Here is a 27297-nt window from a genome sequence, read left to right on the forward strand (position 1 = left end):
GGCACAACACAATGAGCACAAGCCGGTGACAGAAACATGATTCTGTCATTGTGACTAGCATGTCATAATGACAGAATCATGATGCTCCTGCAAGTTTATTCATTGTAAAAACCTCAGGCGAGTACATTTTCACTGGTGCTTCGTTTCATCCATACTGTTAATGTGATTCTGTGTCAAGAGTGACAACTCAAGATAATGAGAAGTGATTCAACCCTAGCATGGGGAGTAGTGGTTGGTGTTAATGTATTTTACCCACTTGGTTAAAAAATGCACATATTTGGGGTGGGAAATAATTCAGACATACATGTAGCTTATGTATTGTGGCTCGGCTACAGGGTTTTTATTGCACAGAATAACTTTTGATGTCCCTTAAAGATTTTATGAGTTGTATAAGCAAGCTAGGCTAAACTCTAGGCAAGGACTGACATATTTACTGAGTCTGCCGTTAGTGGAAATTCAGTTTTACCATCCTTCACCAGGATATACTGGCCTCTCCAGGTGGTTTTAAATGGCATTTTTTTAAATCTCAGTTTTACCACCACATGGAGACTGTTTGTCTTTTGCATTGCTAGCAGCCCCTCCTTCAGCGTCTTTAGAAGGTAGCTGCATAGTAGGTGGTGTCCTGAACCTTGTTCACATTACCGCAATTCATTCTTATCCTTCTACAGGAAAAACATTTTTCTTGTTATTTTTATGCAGTAGGCCCAGTACGTGTCATTAACACAATATATAAAGGCTTCTCTACAGGGTATTTCTGCAAGTTTTTGCGAGTGCTATGGATCTAAGCCTCACTTTACCAATGAGATGCACAATATGTCAGATGTTTATAAGACAACTACTTGGTGAAAAGCACCCTTCAGTTAACCCTAAAGCGATCATTATGTTAGGTCTCTGTGAGGAAACATTTGATAGGTGAGGTGACATGATGTGACTCTTATCAACAGGAGGTGACTGGTTAGCATGTTTAAATGGAATGTTTTTCGTTAATATTTTTTTCTTTTTAGTAGATCGTGGCCTTGTTTATTTTCATTTACCATCTGTTTAAAGGTGATTTGTGCACTTGTTTAGATTGAATAATTTTATTCAATTCAACTTTTATTTTATGGCCATTGTCAGTTGTTGTCAGTCCCATAGATAAGAGCAGCAGGCACCTTCCTGTAACAGCATGTAGTGCAAAAGGTGTGTTATCCTCCATTCTAATTGGGGAAATAGCTGCATAGGTGATCTAGAGGATCTTCAGTGACTGTGTGAATAAAGTGCATGTGAAATCCTTGGAACTTCCTAACTTGTGATTCGTGTGTGAAAGGGTTTGTGTGTGTAAACTGTAACCATGATGTAAAAGTAAACACGGAAATCCAAAAGCAAACAGCAGGTTAAAATGAAACTAAAGATGATGAGCCTCAAACACAAGTTTCATCCGGCTGAAGATTGTTTCAATAATGTTGTAATTTGTGTCTTCCAGTCACTCCCAGTCTGAAGATCGATCTTAAATTGAGCAATTATGAGACGCTTTAGAAGAGCTTTTTAAATGCCACGATACCCTATAAATACTTCTTATAGTTATTTTCCAATAGCCCTACCAGTGTCTAAGTGAAAACGAGTGTGTTTAAAGAGGCAAAAGTTTCAGTGATTCCTCATCTTATTTTAATTGATATCAGTGTGTTATTACTTGATGGTGAAAATCTTAATGGTGCTTAATTTTTTTTAAAAATGTGTTAATTGTACCTTTGGACTAAAGAGCTTGCTAGCCAGTTAAATACTACTTGTGCACAATGACGGGAAAACCCTTCAGCAGTTTTTGTTGTCTTTAGTTTCTATTTACATTGTAAGCTAATAGTTTCCTCACTGAGTCATTAATGGAATATTACAAAGTTTCATATGACTGTTAAGAAAATGGTGTTTGTTCAGTTAGCCAATTTGAGTTACTGTTATAAAAAATGTCACTTCAAAAAATGCTCTTGTGTTGTACAATGTTCATTTAAAATGTGCCACGTTCCTGTGGTTTCTTTTACTACTGGTTGTATTGATGTAGAATGTCTGCAACTGTGTTTATACTTGACTAAATGAAAACTGTATGTAATTACATGTTGCATGCTCTGCTATAGGCTTCTGTGCTTTGGCTCCACCAGATCCACAAGTATAGTGTAGACACAATGACTCCCTGTTGCAAGCAGCTTGTGCTTGTCAAAAGCGTTTAAAATCACACCAGTCATATTGTCACTACATTGGAAATAGCCACTTTAGTTAAACTGTACCAACTGCAGTTGTGCACATGCCAGGTAGACTGAAAAAAGGGCTTGTGTTATAGACTATGAGTTGCAATAAACTCATGGTTTAAGCTAATTTATACAAATAAGGATGTGTGAGCCAATAAAATAAATGAATATCTTCATTTTTTTAAGTGCTACAAACGTGTATATAAGATTTACTTTAGTGCCGTTATAGGCAGATTAAAGCCGTCTTACAAATCCTAATATTGGGGAAAAAAGAACATCTATAGCCACTTGGTGGAACACAACAAAAGAAATTAAAGCAAATACAGACTGCTATAAGCCAATGTTCCAAGAAGACTCAATGAATTGAAACTGTGAACTGGAAAAAACCAATTAACTGGAGTTTTCTATCCTTCAGCTTTGATTAACTTGAATATGGCGAAGAAAAAGGGGGGAATTTCATCTTGTGACTGAAGTCTTTAAAGATCACAATGGTTTGCCATGTTTCTTTTGTAAAACTTCCTCAGGATATAGCCTGAAATCCCCTTCCGTCTGGAGGGGAGGCCTATTTCAGTATGAAGTGAAAGGCCTTGGGTGGGATCATAAGTCAGTTCTGTAAACAGGAAATTTCCATTCAGGACTTAAGTGGGCTTGTTGTGAACCAATGTGGTGCATATACCACACACAAGAAAATCAGTTGTTAAATTGCGAAACATTTGCAAATCCTAAGCTGGGCTTCAAGAACTGACACTAATGTACAGCTTAATTGTGAATGGATGCTGATACCACTATTTTCACACAGGAGACATTGTTGGCTTTGTATGCTTAAGTGTCTCTCTGCTGTTGCTTTGTAGCTGTTGTGACCTAAAGTGGCACCTCAGCAGATACATCGTCAGCTCTCATTGACTAAAGTGTTTTATTCCCTCCTGTAGCTTTTATTGGAATGGGGGAGGGGGCAGCATTGTTTCTTTGTCTCCTTTGGATTCAGCACCATGGTCACAGCTTTTGAGATAAAAAAAGATGAGAAATCACACCTAAAACAGGCAATCGCTAGACCCTGCTCCATTGTGATGGCAGACGATGAAAGAGCATAGATGACAATGTTGTTAGCTACTAACAAAGGCAATGGCGCTGGCTCACTCCCAGCTCAGAGGGAACTTGCTCTTCATGTGCTGATAATCCTGCAGCCTGAAGACCCTCTGGAAAAGCTCCAAACATGAGAGCACTGACACAGCCAAGGTTGCATTTAAAATCAATTTAGGAATTGAAAGCATAGGATTGCTAAGTGAAAAAGTAAGTCAATTAAGACATTGATTCTTTTTTTTTTTCTCTTAAAATATCAAACGTGTGTTTCATGTCACCTTGAGTGCTACATAGTGTCAATTTTACTTTAATGGGCTTCTATACTAAGAAGCACTTTAAAAGCTTGGGTTCTTTTTTTTCCTGAAGGCTTTCAGTACTGTACTGGGGAGGGGAACTGTGTGCTTTCTGTTGGGTTCACTATAGTATGCCTAAAAAATCAGGACCGTAAGACTGAAACATGTTTAGTCAGCTATTCTTTTGGCAGTTTCTCTTTCTTTTAAATGGGTGTGGGCTTTAAATGATATCCACTTAACAGCATCGAAATCCTTCGATGGGATTCTACATGAGATTTCAAACAAACAAACTCCATCATCCCTCTGGTGACTTTAGCATGTTTGTGGCCTTGGAGAGCTAATATGCGAAATCTTTGTGAAAGCTGTTTTCTTAGAGATTTTCACTGGTTGTTCCCTAGCAACCAGCAGCTATAGTAGCGTTGCAATGTAGGAATTACTTTCTGCAGGAAGCCATAGGAGAAAGCAGCGGAGATGGAAAAGATTGATTATTGAATTCTTTCAAATGCACCAGGGGGAGGATTGGGATTAATGCTTCTGCGGTTTAGGAATCAACAGCACAGTATTGAGTCCAGGCAGTTGGGGAACCAGTGTTATTCTCCTCCCATTGTCTGGGGGATTTTATTAGTAACTCTCCTCCTGCCTTGGGCTTCTATTTGTGTCAAGTTAATTGGACAGAAGAGGAGGGAAGCTGGAACTGAGTGTTTCTGGATCATTTAGGCCACCAAGCAAGCCATTTGGCTCAAAAAGATTAAAGCCCATCTACACCCTACTTTATCCACCCTATCCTTTTCTTTTTGCTTTTGCTTTAAGCCCTTGGATTGATCTTTATATGGTGTTGCGTAAGTCTGTGATGATTGCACTGCACCTCTTTGAGGCCTTTGTTTGAGAGAAATGGGGCAGGTTTCATTTGGCTGGACAGTTGGCTTTGTTCCCGGGTATGGACCTGCTACGATGAGGTTCAGTGACAGAGCAGAGAGATCCCTTTGTATCAAGTATTGGTCAAAGACCCCCATTGAGTCCACACTAAACCATTGTGGTGCTTATTGCTAGCTAAAAGAAGTGTGATGGTTTCACCCAAGACATTAGGATTATTAATACTGATTATAAATGGATATTTAGATATACTTGAGTTTTTTTGTAGTTGTAAAATGAAAAAATGAATATTGTGGATCCTCCATAGTTCAAAGTTGGTTCATATTAATCGGGATAAATATGCCATTGATTAAATTAAGTATGATTTTGTGCCCAATATTATTTTTTATGAAACATATTATCACATTTAAAGGCATGCAACGATTTATTTGGCATTTTTGCTCCAAAATGATGTGAGTAATTAGTAGTCAAAAAGTTTAAGGATTAATTGATCAACACTTGAAGTTCCAAATATAAGAAAATGCGCAAACTGCATGTACGTATAATATTATACAGAGACCTCCAGGAGAGCCAGCACGTGTCAGTGCTGTGTTTGGAGTTTGGTACAGTGGTTGCCTCTGAATAAGTCTGTGGTCAGTCACATCACTGTGGTAACAAACTGTGTCAGGAGACCACAGACTGGCTGTTGCTTGCTTATACAGTGTTTGATTCAGTGACGAAGATGGTCCTGATTTTTAAATCTGGCCCTGTGGGCAACCCAGATGGATATCAAGTTTGATATTCATCCAAAGTCATGTTAAGTGACGTAACTGGAGAAACGGGTTCTAACACAACACTGTATTTATGAAGATAGAAGTGGATATGACAAGGAAAAAAGCGCAATAGCTGAACTTTTCACCTCAGGATTTAAAATTCTGCCAGTTTGTGACCACTTATACCAGAGCATGTGTTAAATTTTGTTTCAAAGCTTTTAATTGCATTCATTTGTAATCCCACATCCTTGAACTTATTCTTGTGATGCTGTTGATAGCTTTGACTTCCTGCCCTGTGTGGCAGTTCTCTAGTGTTACGGGGTGCAGCTGAGTCAGCAAATAACATTTGGTGCTAATTAGATAGCCCTGAGATCCTGTATCAGTGTGGCTTGTGTGGATAATATTAAGCACTAGCAGACTGCTGCAGGAAAGCGAATTCTCACATAAAGAAGAAATCATGTTGTTGATCACCTCAAGGACAGCAGTGCAGTCTTTTGTCCTTGCAGTGTTTACTGCAGCTTCTGAATAAGTAATTGCTGTGTGTGTGCAAAGCAAGAAATTACCCCTTTCTCACCTTGTGCAACTCTCATCTGATAAATCATACTCCTATTGGTTATTTCCCAAATGCTGACCATAAGAACTTCTAAAACTATTTGTATACATTATTTAAAGATGAGAAAAAATTTAACCTAGTTGGCACTCTTTAAAGAAAAAAGAAACGGGAAGTTTTTTTTGTGTTCTTTGTGACAACACTTGTGTTAATAAGTGTTTTTTTCTTTATATGACTCATCACGAAATGCTGCTTGTGTGACACCTTGGTAATGAGACGCCTTTTTATAAGTTATCAACTGAGACTGAATCAGCTGACATTAATTTTTTTAATCACTAGAGGTTTTTCTCAATGTGGTTTGAGCAAAAAACAAACTTCTTGTTCTTTCAATTTAATAAAACACTCGGGTGGGTGAGGTATTTATTTTGCAGCATTGTGCTGTCTTGCAGCCATCAGATGAGATGGTCAACATTGTGAGATATATTTTAACATGCTGCAGTGATACTCAAGCCCACTCTTTATATAACTTTATCTTTAGAATAGGTTGCTTGAGGTTTAGTGCACAATTCTGTTTGTGGAGGTGCTGGCCAGAATAAATTTGCACACATCCACTGCCAAAACACACATCCATGTAGGTAGGCTGTAGTATTGATCAAAGCAGGGTTGGAAAGGTCAGTTACCCTTCATCTGTTGTTTTGACATACTTACCGCTAACAAAGTTTTGCTAGAGTTCAGTGAAGTGGGCACACTTCCTATTTTTGACATCTTGCAACTCGTAACCAAACTTACAGATGTCCCGCTGCTTCTGCACTCCAGCTTGCATCTGATTTGCATGCATCAGGAGACTGAGAGTATTTCACCTCTTCAGGATTTTATGCTGGCAGGCAACTCAAGTAGGTGCTGTTAAGCTCATTCACATGGCTCCCTGAGTCCTGTTCCAACCAGTCACAGTGTCCACCAGCTGCCTTGACCACAGTGGGAAATAAACAGCAGCTCTTTTAAATTGTGCTTTTAAATGCTTTTAAATTTTCTCTGTGACTGTTGGGTTGTTCTGCTCCACGGGGCCTTCAACCTCCCACCATCATTCAGTGGTGTAATTCTATTCAATAAATTACATCAAGCTGGTGTAAAAGTGGAAGTGGAGGCTGTGTGGGTGTATTAGATGCCTTCCTGTTGACAAAAAAAGACTCCTGTCTTCTTCTCAGGCACATCTGAACAGGTGGCAGTGGAAGTGTAGTTGTTTTGTGCAACACTTAAATCTGCATCAGAAGCAAAGAGGAAGAAGGTATGGACCATGTGCTCTGCTAGCTTAAGTTAACCCCAAGTGCTTAATGTTAGTAAGACTGCTAATTAGCTTTGTGTAACATGTGCCAACTTCATTCCGGTGGCACAAGGTTTTAATATAGTCTCAGTGGTACAACACTGGTAATCTGAGGATTTAGCTCCTCCTTTTGATTCAACATTTAGCCTTTTGTACAAGCGACCATTTTTCATTAGTCGACAATGTGAAGAAGGACTTGCTAAATTACACTGAGTAGCATCTTTCCAGCCTTATCTTCATCTTGATTGTTTTGGTTTTTTTTTCTTTTTTGTCCAAAGTTAGTAATGTAATATTTCTTCTATTCTCTAGTTTCACTTCTTACTCTTGCCACATGCAATGTCTTTCCATGAGGGAGGGGGGCAGGCACTCAATCTTTAGCATTTGGCCAAAGCAGTCAGCGATAACGGCATAACGTCACTCGTCACTGTGTGACCTTGTTGTAGCCCACAAAGCCTCCACCTGCTCTCTCACACAGGCTAATGGATAAAAATACCCAGCAGATCCCATACTCTCTGTCAATACAGATTCAAGGACAGCTGCTGACCACCCTGTTAACACAGGGAATGTACAAACAAAGACGAGAGAATACACACATGCACACACTAACGCAAACAGCATCATACAGCAGCCCTGAGGAGTATGATGAATGTTGTGCACATTTTGGAATGAGCAGTTTTCATTGGTGTTTTGTCTGCCTGTCAGGGGCAGCTTTTCTCAGTCCCAGTTGCCACTGACACAAACATTTGTGCTGAGCAGACAATATAATGCAATATATTGCCATTAGCAGATACTGCATTGTAGGCAACATGACCCTCCAACCTTCAGCAGTGGCTGTCTGACTCCCAGTGGCCTCTTTACCTTGTTACACTACTCTAGGCAATTTACCGCCTCATTCAGCTGGCCTGTCCACTGCATCATTCTCCAGCACTCAATGAAAATTGTTATTGCATCTGCAATGCAGACGTATGCTCTTTATCTGACAGCCACACATCAATAAGACTAACATTTAATTTAATTCGACGCCATATTATTGTCCAAAAGAACTGATAAAAGGCACAACAGGATTTGTGCTGCTGTCTTTGTGCTTGTTTTTAATGAAAGTGACATTTAGCTGTTGAGCTTAATACTTTATTAAAATAAGACCTGAAAGACATGACACGGTTTTGAAAATTAGGGCTGTAAATAGAATATTATTTTGAGTTAAACACGTAATTAAAAATAGCAGAAAATAGTCAAAAGAAATAGGATTCCTTTTGTTAAGATTTGGTGTTGTTTTCTGTCCCCTTTAACCAGTTGAATAATGTTATAATGTGATTTATATTGTTGAAATTATGGAGTTTTAATTAATACTCATTTGTTACTTATGGTAGCTTGTCTTCTTTTTGTTATTTTCTTCTTTTTTTAAATTTCAAGTCTTCTAATGATTTTCAAAATACTATTTGATTTGTATGTTTTCATGGTTTCAAAAGCCGAAATTTAGCATTTTGTGTCATTTTTGTTTACAATTACACATATAGTAGTATTTAAACATGAGAAAACGTATTAAGTCAGTTGGTTTGGAGTCATTTAACACATCTAACACTAAAATATGCTAAAATTCTTTAATTCTGCCTTCATGGATGGTTTACTCAGATGGTTCCTGTATGCCATATAGTACCTGCCATAGGTTAGTGAGGAGTAGGGGATGAGGGGCATGACTGAGATGGCCTCTTTGAACCTTGTGTGTGTCTGTGTGGTGTGGTCACTGAGATATCTAGCCAGCGCCATGTGAGGAATGCAAGCCTCACCCCGACCTGACACATAAGACGACCCCTGCAAAGTCTTTGTAACTGATTCTTCTCTCAATGTGGGGGGACACAGCGGGGCAAACCTGGAATGGGTCAAAACTTCCAAGGAATGCTGCGGATCATGATGTGGTATGCGGCTACACAGAACTGATACCTGAATGACTGACTGAATGAGAGCAAGCTTTAGGAAAGACGCTATCTGGTTATGTCTAAAATAAATTTAAAAAAAGAAAGAAAAAAGTTGTATCACAGTTCGAGCAGTTGCGAGTTGCATTCCTGCGTCGTCATTATGGTATCCAACCCCGATGGGCTTTTTTTGCATACTAAATCTTTGTTGTCTGCTTCCAACCTTGAAGCGGTCGCAGTAAAGTTCACAGGGTGAAGGTATGGCGAGAGAAGCTCAGCCCGTGGTGACAAATGAGCGATTGTTATAAAACTAGGTCGTCCTCTTTCCCAAGTCGTGGGGGATTAATTTGTGCTTTTTGCAGCTATTTTCTGAAACAGAACAACAACAAATCCTCCCTGCGCAAAGTGCTGTGATTAGGACAGCCTTTGCTTCTCTGGCTGCCAGGGATCAAGATGGTAAGCATCTTAGACAGGGATAGCATAATGAGAGAGAACAGAGCTGCAGCTTGTCGCCTGCACATTAGAAACTGCAGTCTTGATGGTCTGAAGTTGCATTATTTAAAATCTCACATTCAGATTCTTCTGACATTTCACACACTTTGTCAGCACTTTCCAGGGAAAGTTTTCTTTCTTGGTAAGTGAAAAACACATTTACATCGGTTTAGCATATGACGCATCGACAATAAAATTCCACGTCGATGAATTTTTATGGTCGACATCATTGATTATAGCGACTAATCGCAACCGTAATTAAGATGTTGGTGTGCTCGTACAGCTCGATTTGTACTCGGAGCACGGGTTGCTCCTCGAAGCTACCACCCAGGACAGAATGAAAGATCAGGATTTGCCAAATTCCACAGCTTGCCAGTGAGATGTTAGTCACTGTGAAAACTTATTCAGACATGTTCTTTACAAGTTGCCTGGCAGTGCTGACAAAAGTACATATGCTCCACAGCAGGTGGCCATTTCTCTCACACTCGCTGTGCCTCTGTTTCTCTGTACATTGGCTTGATAACAAGAGCTAAGACACTGGCTAAGAAGAAACAAAACAAAAACATACCTGTTTGGCATTTTCACAAGTTTGGAGACTAAATTAATAATCCATTCAAATGTTAGTTGATTATAAAGTTGCTTAATCAGTGTACTTTTACTTAAATTTAGGTAAGATGGTCGGTTACTTTAATTACAGGGTTAGAAAATGACAAAAAATATTTTCAGATATGAGGATTTGCTTCCTTTCTGGTTGATATTGATTTACATTCAACTTGGCATCACAGAAAACACAATTCATGTGTCACGATTTGAGAACAGCTTGTGGTTTTATTTTGGATATTTGGCTTGGTAAAAGATTAACTGATTAATCAAAAAACGGTAATCCTCTGATGCCAAATAATAAAAACTAATCAGAGTAGAATAGATGCTTGCTCCATCTGCGATTTGTGTAACAGGGGGGCAAGTTAACACAGAAACAATGCTGAAAGTTGAGGAAGAAGGCATGTTCCTGACTGTCACATATGCACTTTGCAAGCAGGGTTTTTCCCCACAGGTAAATAGCAGAAATATGCTGTGGTACCTGAAAGCTATCCTCAGAATGCCAGGGTACATGAATTGAATTTTTTTTTTTTTTGTGGTTTGTATTGCTCCACATTTCAGTTTCAGAAATCTCAGTTCTCTCAACTTTTTTTGTATTTAAACAACATATCACAGAACAGTTCTTCCCTTTAAACAAAAGCATAAAAACAAAATAAACTGAGGATCAATGCAAAACATTTTTCTTGTCGGGCAGTGAAGACGAGTGCTTGCGGGCACTAAAAGCGACAGCTTGAAGATGTAAATGTTAACAAAGGCGACTCTATCATTGATTTACTGTGCTGGGCGACTCAGCGAAGCACTGAACAAGCAGTCGTGTGTCTGGTTTTATGGGTTTACAACATTTAATTGCTCATTTCTTTACAATATATCAACATAGCATCACTATCTACAGTTTGCTCACTCTGTTGACACATATAACCAGATTTCTTTTATCCTGTAATAACAAATGCTTCTAACCATAGAGTTTGAAAGTTTGAATCATCTGCATGTGTTTATGTGTTTATAACCAAAACTCTGATATTATGCAGCTGTCTGAAATCCATTGCTTTGAGAGAAATGAGCTGCCCTTCTAAGCTTCATCTAGGGTGGTTCGATAGTCAGAAAAGTGTCATCTTAAAAGAAGTAACAAAGGGCAGCACCAAGTATAAGATAAGTAAGGATAAAACTGTCATCATGAAATCATGCAATGCTACTCAAGAATATGGATCTGGAAAGACTAGGTTCCCTTTTTAAGAAGGACACTTGCTGTTAACTTGAAAAAAACGGGTTCTACATAAACATGAATCTGTTAAAAAAACTATCTGAACATCCATCAGGATACTCGGGCATCAGAAATGTCCTTTGCTTCCCTACCAGAGCCTCTTTTGTTTACCTCTCCCACAGCGTCTCATTGTTTTTGAAATGTTTCAGCCCCTTTCTTTGATGTTTCTCTGCAGTGGGTGATAGATGAATGCAGAGGTCTGCTATCTGCACTCAGCCAGAGCCAGTTGAATAAATGGACTGGCCATTTTAGTCACAGTGAAAGGGCCTGACCAAAGGAGAGCTTCCTGTGTGCTGAACAGACACTGTGGTGTTAAGAGATAAGAAAGGTGGAGGTTTTCCCTAACTGTCGTTTCGGATGCAGAGCTGTTTGAGGTAATCCAAAAGATATTTAAATTGTAGTATTAATCACTTAATCACATTTGACAGCTTAGTCACTAAAATACCTGAGAACATCTTTCACCGAGGTCAATGTACTGATTTTTATTTATTTTTATGGAGTTACCCAGATCCATGTTAAAATTTAATGGGTGCTTCTTTTGTCCATTCTGCACCTATCATATCATTTTAATGAATTTAAGCATCTTTGTTTTTGAGAACAAAAAGCACCAGTGACATGCCTGCTCTTTCAGTCTGACGGAGGAATGAGCTCATTCCTTCACGATGAGGTCATGAGATGGTACCTGATGTGGTAAAACCTGTCAGAAAGGAATTTGTTCTGTCAGACTTGCAAGCGCATAAATTAGTCCTTTAATTGACTTGTTGATTAACAAAAAATAAATAAATGGCGTCTCGACTGTTGTTGCCAAAGACATGAGGTTGATATCAAGGAAATGCTGTACGCACTACCGTCTCGTGCTACGCATAGTTTTCAAGAGTTTTAGGTCTAAAATAAATTGTGTTTTGCTTTCCCGTCACTCGTGTCATGTGTGTTATGCAGCAAAACAATTCTTTTACCCCTCAGGTCACCGATACAGCCGTTTCTCGGAATTATCTTTTTCCTAACGTATTGCATTTGTTTTTACTGCAACCTCCAGTTGTTTTAGGCTATGCGAAACCTCAGTGAAAATAAAGCAGGAAAAACATCACAACTTCCTTGACCTCCCTCTGCACACTGAATGCTTTGCCACTCAAAAGGCTGGCAATAGGCCCGACAGTGCACCCTTTCCCTCTGGGGCCTTACATAAGGGGCGGAAAATTGAAGCTGCGGGGTGTGTGTGTGTGTGTGTGTGTGTGTGTGTGTGTGTGTGTGTGTGTTTGCAAGCCTAAAACTAGGAAGACAAGGCCTGCTATTGTTTAATTTGTATCCTGGATAGGAAATGCCTCCACTCGTCTTACTGCATTGCACTGCTACCATCTGTCTTACAAATGACTCTGTAGAGTGATGACATACTGTGTTGCATCAGGGAAATAACTGAGGGACTTCACAAAGAGGTTCAGTGGCAGTATGTAAATGGTATGTGAGGAACGTCGTGGCTAGTTTTGCACAAACAGCTTTGAAGCATCCCCGGGGCTTTATAGAGCACAAACAGCATCTTGGTATGTTTTTCCTCCTGTGGGGGCCACCTGTGTTCTTGGAAGGATTAGTTTTGAAAAGGAAGGGGGAGGGATTAGATGGCGTCACTGAGTGCAGCCTGGGAGTTTGAGCTGCCAGAAGTTTTTGAGTTTTTTTTTTTCTTTTCTTTTTTTTAAAAAAATGAACAAGCTTTGTCTTTAGACAAACAATGAGGAGAATTTTTGGCTAGACGCAGCCTTCATCAGCATGTCCTAGTTTCTGCTGCCCACTGCTCTTTCCTTCCTGTCTCTGTTCGAGGAGAGAGTGGCTGAGACGAAGCATCAACAGAGCAGTAAAAGAGCATGAAGCAAGCATCACCTAAATGATGAAAGTTTATATCAAAGGGCCTTCATTTTGATTTTGGATCTAGGAGAAAGGGTGATAATAAAATCAGCTTTTACAAGTCTGTGCAAAGGCTTCAAATAGTGAAATAAAACAAATGAATTTTATTAAAAAGCACCGTTTGGTTTAAATTTGATGCCATGGTCCACACTCTGAAACTTTCATTTATCATTTTCCTGTGTACTTTGTGGTGATCGTGTTTGGCTCAGTGTAAATAGAGACCAGTATTAGAAAGAAAATCCAACCGGAAAATGTAAGGCTCAGGGAGTGGAAAAGATGGGGTCCATTACATTCTTTCCATACGGTCAATCTAAAATATTTGAGACTGAAGCCACAATTGATGGTTCTGCATATTTCTTTCTGCTAGGCGGTGTTTCAGTGGCGCTGTTTTATTCACGGTTATGTCACTGTGAAAAGGAGGTTTAAGAAAACCCTGCAACCCTGCCATCTAGTGGTGTCTTTTGGTTTGAATTCTGTGTCTATGCTTAAGTTAGAGCAGTTATTATTAGTATTTTATTTTTTATTAACCCAGTATATGCTAAATGTTCCCCAAACCAAGATAATAATGCAAACAATGCAACCAAGTTCCTGTTTAGAGGTATTTGTAGTGGCGATGTTGCTGTTGCGGGGTTTGTGCTTTTACCATTGCAAAGCCACCAACATGCATTATAAATATAATGACCTAATGTGTCAGAAGGTCATGCACACACCCAATGTTACAGAATTTGCAACAAAAGGCTGTATAAGAAAACTAGAGTTTTCTTTAACGTAATGTAAAGAAATGTCTTTAGTGTTGCTGCTTTTGTGCTGTGCAGGTAGCGCATAGGATGAGTTTGGCTGACAAGGATGTGCAGTTTGGGAAGATTTGAATTATTTTTTTCATAAAAATTTGATTTGGTTTAGGCCAAATTCAGAAAATACTTTTATTATCTTCAGTAACTAAGTAAGTGCGGATTTGTGTTATTTGAATGAGGGTGTACCTTTGTGCCCTCGGTGAACCTGGTGAATCAAAGTTGTGGTTCTCCTTCCAGCCAGTAGGTGGCAGTAGACGTCTGATCATTATGCCGTGACTCCTGTTCATTGTGTTTCTGACCACAGACACAGTGAACATAAGGATTTGGTTAGCGGGGATATCAGTGTGATGTAATAGGGCTAGGCAACCCTCAGGGTAAATCGAGTTTCTGTTTGTGTCCGTTTTATGAAGACCAAACCCAAATTTTAAAAACAGTTTGGGGCTGACTTGATATATATGTGGTGTTTCATGAAAGCCTGAATATTTATTGACAGCGCTGGGGAATCACTGTAAGTAAAGATTGCAGGCTTAACCTCACTTTCTCTTAGCTGAGAGTTGGATCTTTTCGGGATCAGCTGCTTAACTTGGAACTTAATAAATGGATTAAAAAGCAGAACATTTTGGCTCTTTTTCCTTTTTAGAGTTTAATTACTCCTTTTCCCCCCCATTTCTTTTGCTTACCTATGTTTTTGTTTTTTTTTGTGTTTTTTTTTTTTGTGTTTTTTTTTTCACGGCCCCATCCAAGCCCCTCCCATATGGCTGTTTTCCCCCAGAGAAGCTGGAGGAGAGGTGGCTAGGGATAGGGAGGTCTGGGCTTCTTTGCTTAGGCTGCTGGCCCCGGATAAATGGAGGAAGATGGATGGATGTTTTTTTGTTTTTTATTGCTATACATTTTTTATTTTATTTTTTATTTTTGTAAATTTTTGCTCCGACTTAACTCTACCTAGTAGCCCAGCTTTGGGCCAAACTACTCTAGTTTCTATATTTTGCTTATAGTTTTGATGGTAAAAATGCTAAAATTACTCACTTGAAACAAAAGAAATGTTTATACAAAGGCTTGTAACACTGAGGCTCCTCTGACGCTCCCCTCCTCCTCTGCTGACACATTTTGTGACACCAATTCAGCACAAACTGTGTCATTCAGTATTTGTGACCAGTATTTCATAAAATTTTCAATAAGCTGATCGTTGTTGCTCTCAGAAACATAACCCAGACACAGTGTGTCCATTCTGTGTCGCTTCATGCGCGTGTTTGTGTATCTGGCCGGGTCTTAACACAGGCTCTCTGTTATCCCGTCACTCTGCTGTCGGCATATCCACCTCCAGTTGCCGCCGACAAAGGCTTCCCAGTGGCTTCGACCAGCAATGCACCACAAACGCACTCACAGTCCGTGCCCCAGTGTGTGCCAGTAGACAGTGGAGTAGCTGTGCAGCCTGCCAGCTCTCAGTGAGGGCCACTTTGTTTCACCTCTGGCTTGGACTCATGCCAGACAATCTGAGAGTCAGTCACTGGGTCAATTAATGAAGTAATTGAATTGGGAGTTTATAGTTATTCAGTGGAGCTCTTTTTATCATTTTTTTTCCTATGTGAGGTGCTTTATTGCTTTCTATTCCAGTGTTCGCTTATGCAAGTCAATGTCACTGCCCGTGTGAAATGTTGTCTGCCATTCAAGTACCCTGTTTGTCTGCTGCAGCATCAATGATCAGCATTTTAATAGGGTGTCTATGGGCTCTTAAAAAGTCTTAAAATGTCTCAAAGTATGCATTTACTAATAAAAGGCCATAGAAAATTCAAATTCATTTTGGATGAGTCTCAAATGTCTTTAGTCTCACCACTGTGAGATTTTTCCAGCACACAATGCTGTTGTTTTGTCCCTCTGTACACATTTTAGATTGTGCACTGGGAGTGCATCATTGAGGCTGTGCTTTACACATCAAAAATTCCCTTTTCATGTTCTTTATATGTGTGAAAAAGCAGTTATGACGATTTGTCCTGTGGCCTGCCAGGCTTGTAATATACTGAGAGGAATCCTGTGGATGAGGATAACAAAGGAGGCTTCGCTAGCCTCACTAGCCAATTTACATAACAATAATGTTCTTAAACTTAACCAAACAATACAATTTTTTGTCTTACTTTCCTTAAAAAGGTCTGAATTTACCTTGAAATTTCAACTTGAAAGTGAATAATGGTGAATAATTTTGTTGTATCTAAATCTGTTTCAATTTTATTCAGTTAAAAAAAATAAATAATGTTGCGGTTGGTTGATTTGAATATTGAGTAAGGGCTTCTTTTTAAGCAATCAGTGTGGCCTGAGCTTTTAAAGCCTTTGTTAAAGAAGGAAATCAATAATTTACAGGTTCCATTGTTTCAATAATCTTTTGGTTTTCTGTGTTTTATACAGTAAAAGCTTCTTTGACTTCTGGATTATTTTCTTGATATAACAGACATTGACTGTCACTTTTGGAAACAGTTTTGAGCATTTCTCATAATTTTGTAATATTTTACAGACAAAATGGAAAATAGGAAGGGGGGGGGTGTTATTAAGAAAAGGATGGCTGAATGGACCGATGACGAAGATGAACGACCCTTTTGTGCCATCACTTTGAAGCTAGAGCTGCAACTACCATTTTATTTTCACATTATTTCACATTTTCATGCATTAAACGCTAAATTGTAATTAATCAACTTCCAGAGTGCAAAGAGACATTAAGTCATATTTTATCTGAGCACTGGTCCAAACCCTGGACAACTTAGAGTTGAAGTTAGCGGAGCTATGAGTAGAAACTGTTTGTTTGGTGTGGCTACTGCCAGTTAATTTTCTATCGATCACTTCTCTGATCAATAAGCTAAAATATGTATGTTCTTCTTTTTCAGGACCTGGAGATCGTCTACTCTTATCTCCATGGGATGGAGGCCTTATCCAACCTGCGAGAGCACCAGTTGAGGTTAGTCTCTGCACACCTCCCCTGTACTTGATTAACATTTCCTGAAGCTTGATATTCCCATTGCATGAATTTAAAATTCAAATGAATGCGTGGTGACAACTCCTCAGTGTATGCTGCATTGTTGTCAGGGGTGGGAAAATTAACATTCAACCACTAGCTATGCTGTATGCTATTGAGCTACTTCTATTTTTTTGTAATCCAGGAGCCAGTGTACCGTCCAGCAGCATACTTATTGGAATTTATTTTTTAGACTATAATTTACAAGTGCAGTTATTACTATAATATATGGTCGGTCTCTAGCATCTTAAACCAGCATATTTATTATTCAGTTTTAAGTACTTCTGGACCTTTGAGTCTTTCTTCATAACACAGAATAACATATGTTCATTCTTCATATATTAACTGGCTGGAACGTCATTTTTAACAAATGGACATAAATATCACTACATTTTAGTGAGCTTCTCATTTCAGTCAAGAATGTATTTTGTAATATTTCTTTAAAGTTGACCTGCTTTTCTTATTTTCAGTTTTTGACATACAGCTTATTTTATGATAGATCTCGATGGTTTGAGTTGGTGCACCAGCTGAAATGAGCCATTTTGGCTCCTCTGTCTTCTCAAGAGAACAAATAAAAGGACTTTTCTCCTCCAGATAAAAATAAATGATACCTGCCACCATTACCAGCCTCAATACCACTTATCCATGTCAAGCTTCTAAAACTGCAGAAGTAATTTTTTCTCTTCCCAGTTGTATAAATCTGTTTGAAACTTTAGCCAGCATCTAAAATATCTGCTATGACTAAACTGTAAACTGACTAAATGACTAAAGCGAAGTCATTGTTGCACTTTTCCCCTAATAATCTGTACCTATACCTGACCGGGTCCCCGTGAGGCCATACTCTCTGCTTAAACCTTGAAGCAATGAGCCCTCCCTGCTCTACTATTCATGCGTCAGTTTGCCTTTGGCTCCTCCATCTTCTCTGCCTGGCACACACTTTCCAAACACTGCATGTCAGAAGTCTGTTCCCAGCATGCCTCGTGTGCATACATGTGGATTATACTAGCAAGGGAACAATGTGGCGGTGCATGACCCGCGAGCTAGAACATTCCACTGTGTGACCCCTCAGAGGCCTCCAGCACTAACCCCTCTCCCTCCTCCTTGTTTTGGATCGTACAGAAAAGGAATGTCCCCGTAGTCCCACAGACCAACCCCTTTTGCCAACTTCAGTTTCAGTAACTTTAAAAAAAAAAGAAAAGGAAAAAAAAGCTTCTAGCCAGACATCCCACTAACGATGGGATTATATTATACTTCTGTTGTCTGAACATTTTGGGAGGAATGTGTTGTTTTTCTTCTGTGATCCTTTTTCACAGTAACTTGTTTTTCTTGAGCTGGGATTGTTTTTAGGTCTTTGTATAAAGAGGCTACAACATGCTGTCCACCCGCAGCTGTTTTTGAAAGTGCTTGTGTTTTGATCAGTTACTGTTTACTACAGTGGTTTGCATGTACTGTTGAAGAGCGTTTGTCTTCTCTATACAGGCATCTGGGGAAAGCCTGACATGAATGGACTTAAAGTGAAAATGTTTCGATTCCAGAATTTAGAACATAAAAAATGAAATATATATAAAGTTATAAAAAAAACTTGCTGCACAAAAAGAATACAAGAAGCTGTGAGGCTGGATTTTTCAGGGCAGAGTTATGTTTACAGATTATAATATTATCAAATATATTTTTTTGCCTCTGTACAGGCAACAAGAATGCCAGACTGTCTGTTCTTCCCAGGCCCAGAAGCTGGATATATCAGAATTCCTTCAGGGAATTCCTTCATATTTGCTACAGACATCCACTTGGACTATAAATCGTGCATAAGACATGCAGATCATGTTTGACACTGTTAAAAAAAATTAATAAATAAATGTGTAAAAGTACAACTGGGTAAAAATTGAGAAAAAGACCATTTAACCAGTGGTGCAGTGGGACCACATAGTCAATGTGTGCTTTATTTTAGAGGACATACCAATACATACTCACTCTGCTTTTGTTAAGTAAGAAAGTAAATCACTGCAGTGGCTTAGCTTAAACGTAGATGCGTAAAACCTACCTCTTTAGAAAGGAATCTTCCAGATGCAAATGTAAATATTTTACTGAATTAAGTTTAGAAGTAACAATTATGTAATTGGTGATCAATACGTTAAAATACTATAAAGCATACCCAAATAAAAAAGGAGATTTGTAAAGCTTTAATTTTCAGCAAATTCAATGCCCTGACATAAACAAATGTTTCTCTGCAGTTTGAGGATAAAGCTCACCATATTTTATAAGGAACAAGGACTGTAGTCTTTATGTTGTAGATCTGCCTAGAAAAGAAGATTTGTCATAACGGTTATATACCAAGTGTAATTTAACCAAGAAAAATGAGAAAATGAGGCAAAAACAACTCACTTCACCTATCAGCAAAAGCCTCGATAGACCATAATGCACTGCAACAACCAGAACCATACGCTGTGAACCAGTTAACATGGACAACCTTGCAACTCTTTATAAGTCCCAGCACTCTAAATTTTAATTATAATCAGCAGCAGGCTTTCTGACTGTCAGTGACTGTTGCTAAAGGTGACTCTAGGATATGCAGAAATTTGCTAGTTATAGATTTATAATAACATAACATTGATAACATTTGATCATAAATTCACTCAAACACAAATATGAGGCTTAACTGTGATTCTTTCTTCTCTCTGCAGGATCATGTGTGAGACGGTGCGTTATGAGAGACATGAGGCCAATGAAGTGCTATACTAGTAAGTACTGTCTCTGTCTGCTTGGGTATTCATAATATTTGTCCAGAGCCGCATGAACAAAGCAAAAAACCGATGGGTAGACAAAGTAACAGTATTTTCAGTTCTTTGTAATCAAAGCACCCTTTGCTTCAGGATACAAATCGGTGTTATTGATGGGAAGAAACATGCCAACTGCGTACAGAAGAGTAACCCCGGTGACTTAATAAAAATAAATGTCATTAAAGTGCAGAAGCAGTATGAGGCAGATCACTCTATAGCACAACTGAAGGATAGCGAACATAGAAATTATATCCAGTCATATTTCAGTGCGATTCAATAAGTGACTGATCTAAATTGTCAACAAAAGCTGGAATAGCTCTTAAAAGCATTTTCTTCAGTTTGGAGAGAGCCAGCAAGGCACTAGTGGTGATGCTTACATGCTTCCTCCTGTGAGCTATCTGTTTGGAGGGTTAATGTGATCAGAAAGCTGCATTGACAGCTTTCAGAGAGTGCGTGTGTGTGTGTTGGATCCATTTTGAAAAAGCTGGCACAACTGTGGTAAGCACAAAACACACACAGTGTTTGACTGCTGTCACGTATCTAAGTCTTCCAAACACCCAGAGTGAGAATTAAGATAGTTAATTAACTCTGTCAGTGTCTCGGGGGGCTACAGAGGGGACAACATCCCTTTTCCTGCCTTCGTGTGCGTGCGTGTGTGTATGTGTTTGTGTGTGTTGATGGATGGTGTGGAAGAGTCAACACCTCATTAGAAGCCCACTTGGCAGTGGGGGAGCTGATTAAACAATAGGAATGCAGACTAAATGGTGGCCACAGTACAGTCCAGCTTCAGCAAGATTCCTTTAGGTGCCCCACACCACTTACTGTACACACACTCAGAAACACTCCTCAAGGAAAAACGCAGCTGTCCCGTCACAGTGTGGACACACGAAAACGCAGACTTTCTAAAACGATGACATATTTTAGTCATGTGATGCAGTCATGTGACCAAATAAACAAAGATAGCAGAGGGCATTATACAGCGGTTGTTTTGATTCCTCTCAATTTTGACAGCCCTAAAAAAGATGAATATCAGTTTGTACATGCTCCAGAGAGCTTTTCTTCAAATTCTTTAACTCTCAATCGCTTTTGCAACTTTGTACTTTTGTGTTACTCGCAGCAACAACGCCACCTCATTGTTAGTCCATTTCAAAAACTCTGTGCTTTTCCTCAACATTTTGCCGCGATGTTTCAAAGTCCTGAAAAGTAAATAAACGGCAGACAGAAATGAGGCAGGTCGAATCGTCTTGCGTTTCACACATGCGCAGCGCTGGAACGTTTTCGGCCATTTCGATGTGGACGCACAACTCTGTGAAAACGACTGAAAACGATAGTGTAATGCGGAGCTGTCATGATTCGGCCGTGTGGCAGGCAGGATGAGGACCCAAATTGCAAACTCACAGACACGGGGGATAAACTCAAAATGCAGCTTTATTGCTGACAGGTGATAAACAATAACGATGATACAAAAGCAATGCAAAACTACACTAAACTGGGAAAAGCTAAAGTAACATATACCGGAAGACACGGGGAGAACCACACACGGCATGAGGGAGAACGCGACGCCGAACAGAGGGAGACGCAGACAGAAATACACAGAGGGTAAACGAGGAAAGTTTGAACACACGGGGAACACAGGTGACGCTGATAATCATAACGAGACAGGGCGGGGTGAACTGAACATGACATGTACAGGCGTGAGAGTCACAAAGTAAACAGGAAGTGCACAGAGGTTCAGACAGGAGGAGAGAGAGCACGGGGAAAACACAGACATAACGGGCTGGGGAAACATGGAATAAAACATAAGGAGGGACGAGGGCTCAGATACACAGAGGGGCACACAGGGGGTGAGAGTCACAACGGGAAAACACATAAGGAACAACGTAACAGATCAACCCAGGAAGCATGGCCTAAATAAAGAACAAAATACAAAAATACATGAAAACTAAGAATACTGGGCCCACATGGCCCAGGACCATGACAGGAGCGTTTTCAGATGAAAACGCAGCTTTCAAATATAGCTTTCAAGTATAATATATGTAACTTTATATTGACATAAGCAGTTAATTAGCTCGTTCACTTTTAACCCAAGTTGTTAAAATGTATTTTTAATGTCATCATAGCCCCTTACAGTAACTGTTTGCAAAGTCATCATTAATAAATGTTAAACCTGACTGCTTTTTATTGCTTCAGAAAAACCAAATTATTATTATTACTAGTAATGTGTGGTTAACACATTCTCTGACTGGACTGACAGTATAGAGGTTGCAGTAGTGCTAATGCTATTTAAATAGCAATAATTGTCTAAAATAGTTTGAAGTGTTGCTGAAAATGAAATGTCTTGTACATTTTGAATTCCTTACTTTTGTCTTTGTGTAGGCCTTTGCAGGTAACTGTACTGTTATGTGCTTTGTTGGTTGTGAGGTTATGTTAAAACTGTTAACATAAAACTGTTAACATAACATAAATCTGCGGTTGAGTATGAGTAGGCACTTTAAGTGGTGGTGGTGACATAAATTACAAAATTAGTGTGGATTTTAAAGTCTACTGAATGTTGGTTGTCAGATAGGACCTTTAAAGTACATTAATACAGTATTTTCTCACTGAACTGGGAAAGAAGCTCTTGAGCTGCTGTCTTTCTCTATGGTTTCAGTGTTGTCAAACATCTTTATGAAAATGAAAACAATGAAAAAAAAATGTGGATAAAATTTCACATGAAACTGTCATTTTCAGCACTAGCTCCTTGGTGTGGTCACAAACAAAGCGGAGAGCATAACTGCAGGTAGTGTGCTAATTTACCCCTGAGCTAAAGCACAGAAATGCAGCATGCTATTTTGTTTTTGGGAAATTGCCTCATTTGATTTGCACAACTGTGCACGCTTACGCCAGTGTTTCTGGTTGTGTCTGTGTACAGCTGTGTGTTTGCATGTATTTGTATATGCGTGCCAAGCTGTATTAACCTATAAAAAATGGTCAATGCTCTCCCTTATAAGAGCTGTGTATTAAACAGCAGACGATCAGACTGAGCTTTCTCTGCAGGGTTTTAATCAGCCTGCTATACTGAAAACACAAGCTTTTACCAGTCTCTTTCTCTCCTCTTCTGTTTATAACAGTGGCAATAATAGGCTGCAAAGTGAGGGCTCTAAAAGTTAATGGGGAAATTAAATTTTGATAGTATCAATATTAAGTTGTATCCCAGAAAACCACATATAGTGTAAAGCATTGCAATACTAAAGAAATTAGTTTAAAAAAAAATGTAAACCGCATTTAAAGTTGGTCTACAGTGACAATTAATCAAATGTCAGAATAATTTCCAAGACATTTAGGAGACTTTATTTATGTATTTATGCATTTTTTTTTAGTTGGCGCTAAAGTTGACTGCCTCAAAAGGACATTTTACATAGAACTGAATCCCAGCTGTCTATTTGTATATTTATTTCTGTTCAGCAAACATGCAGTCCTGCTGAAGTGACCTTTGTAATGACTTCCACGCTTATAACTTTGCAGGCCCTGCATGGCTGTTGGCAGGCCTGCAGTAACGATTGGATGATAAGGGTGATAGTTTTAAAAAGTACTGCCTTGGGCTGCACACTCATAAAGACACATTCGGTATCACATGAAAACATCGCATCCTGCATTCTGCAAATCTGAACCTCTCTGGATTTACCATCCGAAGATTAAAGTGCTAAACCCTCGATGGTGGCTGACCTGGCACATTGGCTGGTGAAGAGGGTTAGCATCATCTGGCTGGTCTTTAACCTCTTCCATGTCAGCTCTATAAATGAAACCCTTGACTTTTGACCCTCTGCTGAGTGAAAAATCCAACTGTATTTATTTGCAGGGCATTGTGCGTTGCAGACCACAGGGAGCTATCTGCAGAGAGCATTGGTTGCCAGATAGAGGCAGTGACTAAAGAACAGCTGGTTTATGGGCTACTTTGGTTGTGCTGTTGTCGGTCCTTTAGCCACTGTGGAGAAGAGCAGAGTTATAACATGCAAAGAGCTGAAGTTCAGGGTTTTTTTTTGTGTGTGTGTGTGTGTGTGTGTGTGTGTGTGTGTGTGTGTGTGATACCTCTCCTGTTACTAGTCATCACTGCTGTCACTCCCTTCCCCGGTCTGACCCACTTGCCAACCAGGCAGCATTCGAGCGGTATAGTTGAGTTATGCGCTGGTAGGTTTTTTGGAGAACTGCAATGGTGAACATAGTCTAGGTTGAAATCTCCCCTCTGTAGGCAAATACCTACACAAATTAACACAACTACAGTACCATTAAAACAAGCATTATATTATTATATATATATTTTTGAAGCCATTAATGTGGTTTCACATTAACTTCTGATCCTGTGCAATTTTTGCGTTTTATTTTGTTTTTGGTTGGACAAATTAAAATTGCCTTGGGACTTTGAATGGACAGTAATTGTAAAAAAAGCAGATAATGTTTGTCATAATGAACTGAGGTCTTTTTTTCTTTTTTTGTAAATCAATGAATTATTTTTTTGTTTTAATTAGTGTTTTTAAAAATGATTTGCTGAAGCAACTTATTTCTGTCGAGGAGAAAACACATTTTATCCAATATATTCTGACAATATTAAAGAAGAACACTTAACAGACTGATATTTTAACCCCTGGCTAAGGTTCAGAGGGAGCAGCTGTCGGAAAGTTGCCCTCACAGGCAGCTCCTGTTCCATGTGACAGCGTGAAGCTGCTTTCCTTCATAAACGGCGTCATGGGAAGGTAGATGAAGGAAAACTCTGGGAGAAAGAGCTGAAAAACTCATCACAGCGACCAGTCAGCTTATATAATTATTCATTCCAGTAAATTCTGTTCAGCTTGTGTGGCAGTGACATGGAGACGTTAGTCATTTGCTAAGTATCTGGTAGAGCTGCTTTTTAATGACAGAAAAATGACAGCTGGATGTTTATTTTTAGAATAAGATTTTTTTTTCTTTTTTTTGTTATATCCTGTGTTGAAAGGAAATATTTTGGAGTTATGCAAAAAAAAGTAGTTTGGTCAAAAGTTTTAAGCGCTGGACATTAACCAGTAGACTCTGTCGTCTCCTGACCTTTTTTTTTTCTTTTTCTTTTTTAATTTTGTGTTTGTTGGACAGTTGAAAACTTTGAATGCTTTATTTCAAAATATCAACACAACATTGTGAGACTGCCAGTCTCCCGAGTCCATGGTGAAAGCAGCATGACAAGTTAAAATAGTCAGAGTTGCTTATATGTCCCTCAATGCGAGTGTAGAAACACTTCTAGTGTTTTGAAACTCCTGATTGTTTGTTTGTGTGTGTGTTGTAATAATATGTGCAATAATATATATCGAAAATTGGCCTTTTTTATGCATTTATTTTACAATATTCTGTTGCATAGAAAGACTTGCATTTGCAGTTAATTTAATGAAAGTCAAAAACTACACTTGCAGAAATGTAAAGACTTTTTTTGACAACTGTAATGTGTGTTATAAAGTCAGACCATCTAATAAAAGAAATGTACTGAAATGTTGGTGTGGACTTTGGGCTTAGTAACTCTTTTATAAAAAATCTGTAGCACACTAGGAAAACGGGAAAACCCCCAAACCATAATGTTCAGAACAGTTAAACCGTGAATTTTTGAGCCTGTAAAATATTTTTTCTAAGAGCCAACTATGATTCCCTTTACTATTTGCAAAAGGCAATTATTCTTTAATGAAACAGTTTGTAAAAGTCAAACCTAATTTTGTGAAAATCTGTCATAAAATTTTGTCCCCATTTTACCCCTGCTGCTGCCTCCATGGCGATCAACCAGATCCCCCACTGTTAAAGGTTTCCCTGTGAGGGTTTTGGTGGATGATGCTTAGCATTTGACTACTGCTTCCAGTACTCATGACCCAGTTCAGTCAAGCTGTCGCTCCACATAAGAGTCTTCTATCTCCTACTTTTTTGGTGTTGTATCTTCTCCTCCTACTTCTCAGCCATGTGAGGTGCTTCCCTCGCTTCCCTCCCTACATGCCGGCAATTAATAATTGAACATTTCATTTCGTGTCGTATCCAAATGTAAAGAAGAACCATATAAAGGACTGAACGAGTCTGCAGGGAACCAGATGGAGATCAGTGGAGAAAAGGGGGGAAAAGAGAAGGGATGATTGTGGAGGAAGAATTTGCTGTGTGTCAGTAGGGTGTGCTGTCTGCAGCCTCATTAGTTGTGCAAGGAAAATGTGGAGAGGAGGAAGGAGGGGCAAGACTTTGTTCCCTTTGATTAAAAGGGGAAAAAACTCAGTCAGCACAGTGATGGTGGGTGTGGATATACATTTCTGTGAAGAACAAGATGTATAATAAGGGCACCCATCTTTTACCTTTCTGTTAGTAAAAACCAGTCCCACCTTGCAGATGTGACTGGTTATTAATTTCCATTATCTTGCCAATTAAAACGTCTTACTTGAACCAGGATTATGCTCAGAAATAATAACTCAAGCTGATGTCTTATTAACACCAGAGAAACTTCAAGTAAGAGATTTGATTTCTGCAGACGTTCAGCTTCTGTGAGACGGTGACATTTTAAAGTACAGACTAATAAACAGACTGGTGGAGGCAGGCGTCATATAGAGAAGCATTTATTTTAGCCTGCTGTTAAGATCATTTTGTGCATTCATAGCAAAGAGAATTACGTTTTTTGCCTTTTAATGAAGCATAAACTTCAGTGTCACTTAAACTTGTGCTTATATGGGATTGTTAGGTTTCTTAAAATGTTATTTGATAAACTGCGCAAAACGCAAGAGGTAGATCTTAAACTCTACAGGCCACAGTTAATATGTTAAAGTTCATGACAACCCAGCTAGGAAAAAGACTGAACAAGTAGGGGGGTTCAACCAGCTTTAAATTGTGTAATTAACAGATACATTTGGAAACATTAACTAACATCCATCCATCTTCTTCCGCTTTATCCGGGGCGCGGGGGCAGCAGCCTACGCAGAGAAGCCAGACCTCTCCCCAGCCATCTCCTCCAGCTTATCCGGGGGAACACTAAGGCGTTCCCAGGCCAGCCGAGAGATATTAACTAACAAAGTAACCATTAACTGCTATGGTGAATTAAGTTATGGTAGCATAAATTACAGCAGTTTACAAGTACTGGCATGTTTTGCCCATAACTGCTAGGACTTCATGATTCATGTCAGATTTCCCATACTGCTGAAGGTTGGTATCAGTGTTACATGTGACGGGAATATTTCCTTCTCTGGATTTTTGCTTCTTTACTGTCAGAGGTGCGTTTCCCAACACGTCTGATTGACAAGGCTGTCAGCGATGGCTTTTTTTTGGGACTCACAAAGCAGTCAAAAAATTCACTGATCACTGTTGTAATTACCTGAAAAATGCAGCACAGTGTCTCCGGTGTAATCTGTTTTGATATAAGCTTATACTTAACTAAATCCAGTAACACATAACTCACAATTTATGCTGGTACAGCAGCATTTTGCTTCCTTATACTTTATCTCACCAGCACAGCAGTT

At 39.1% G+C, this 27297-nt stretch overlaps 1 protein-coding gene across 11 annotated transcripts in view; it reads left to right on the top strand.

Annotated features, from left to right (window-relative positions):
* rapgef2b (Rap guanine nucleotide exchange factor 2b) overlaps positions 1–27297 on the top strand; it is a 120710-nt gene that overhangs the window by 10175 nt on the left and 83238 nt on the right. For all 11 annotated transcript variants that reach the window (XM_026182865.2, XM_080304699.1, XM_080304719.1 and 8 more), the window contains exons 2-3: positions 16915–16985; positions 19724–19780. In XM_026182865.2, coding sequence (XP_026038650.1) covers positions 16915–16985; positions 19724–19780 — 128 coding nt within the window. The remainder of the gene's footprint in view (positions 1–16914; positions 16986–19723; positions 19781–27297) is intronic.

The sequence above is a fragment of the Astatotilapia calliptera genome, chromosome 2 (assembly GCF_964374335.1).
Source record: "Astatotilapia calliptera chromosome 2, fAstCal68.1, whole genome shotgun sequence".
Taxonomy (NCBI): domain Eukaryota; kingdom Metazoa; phylum Chordata; class Actinopteri; order Cichliformes; family Cichlidae; genus Astatotilapia; species Astatotilapia calliptera.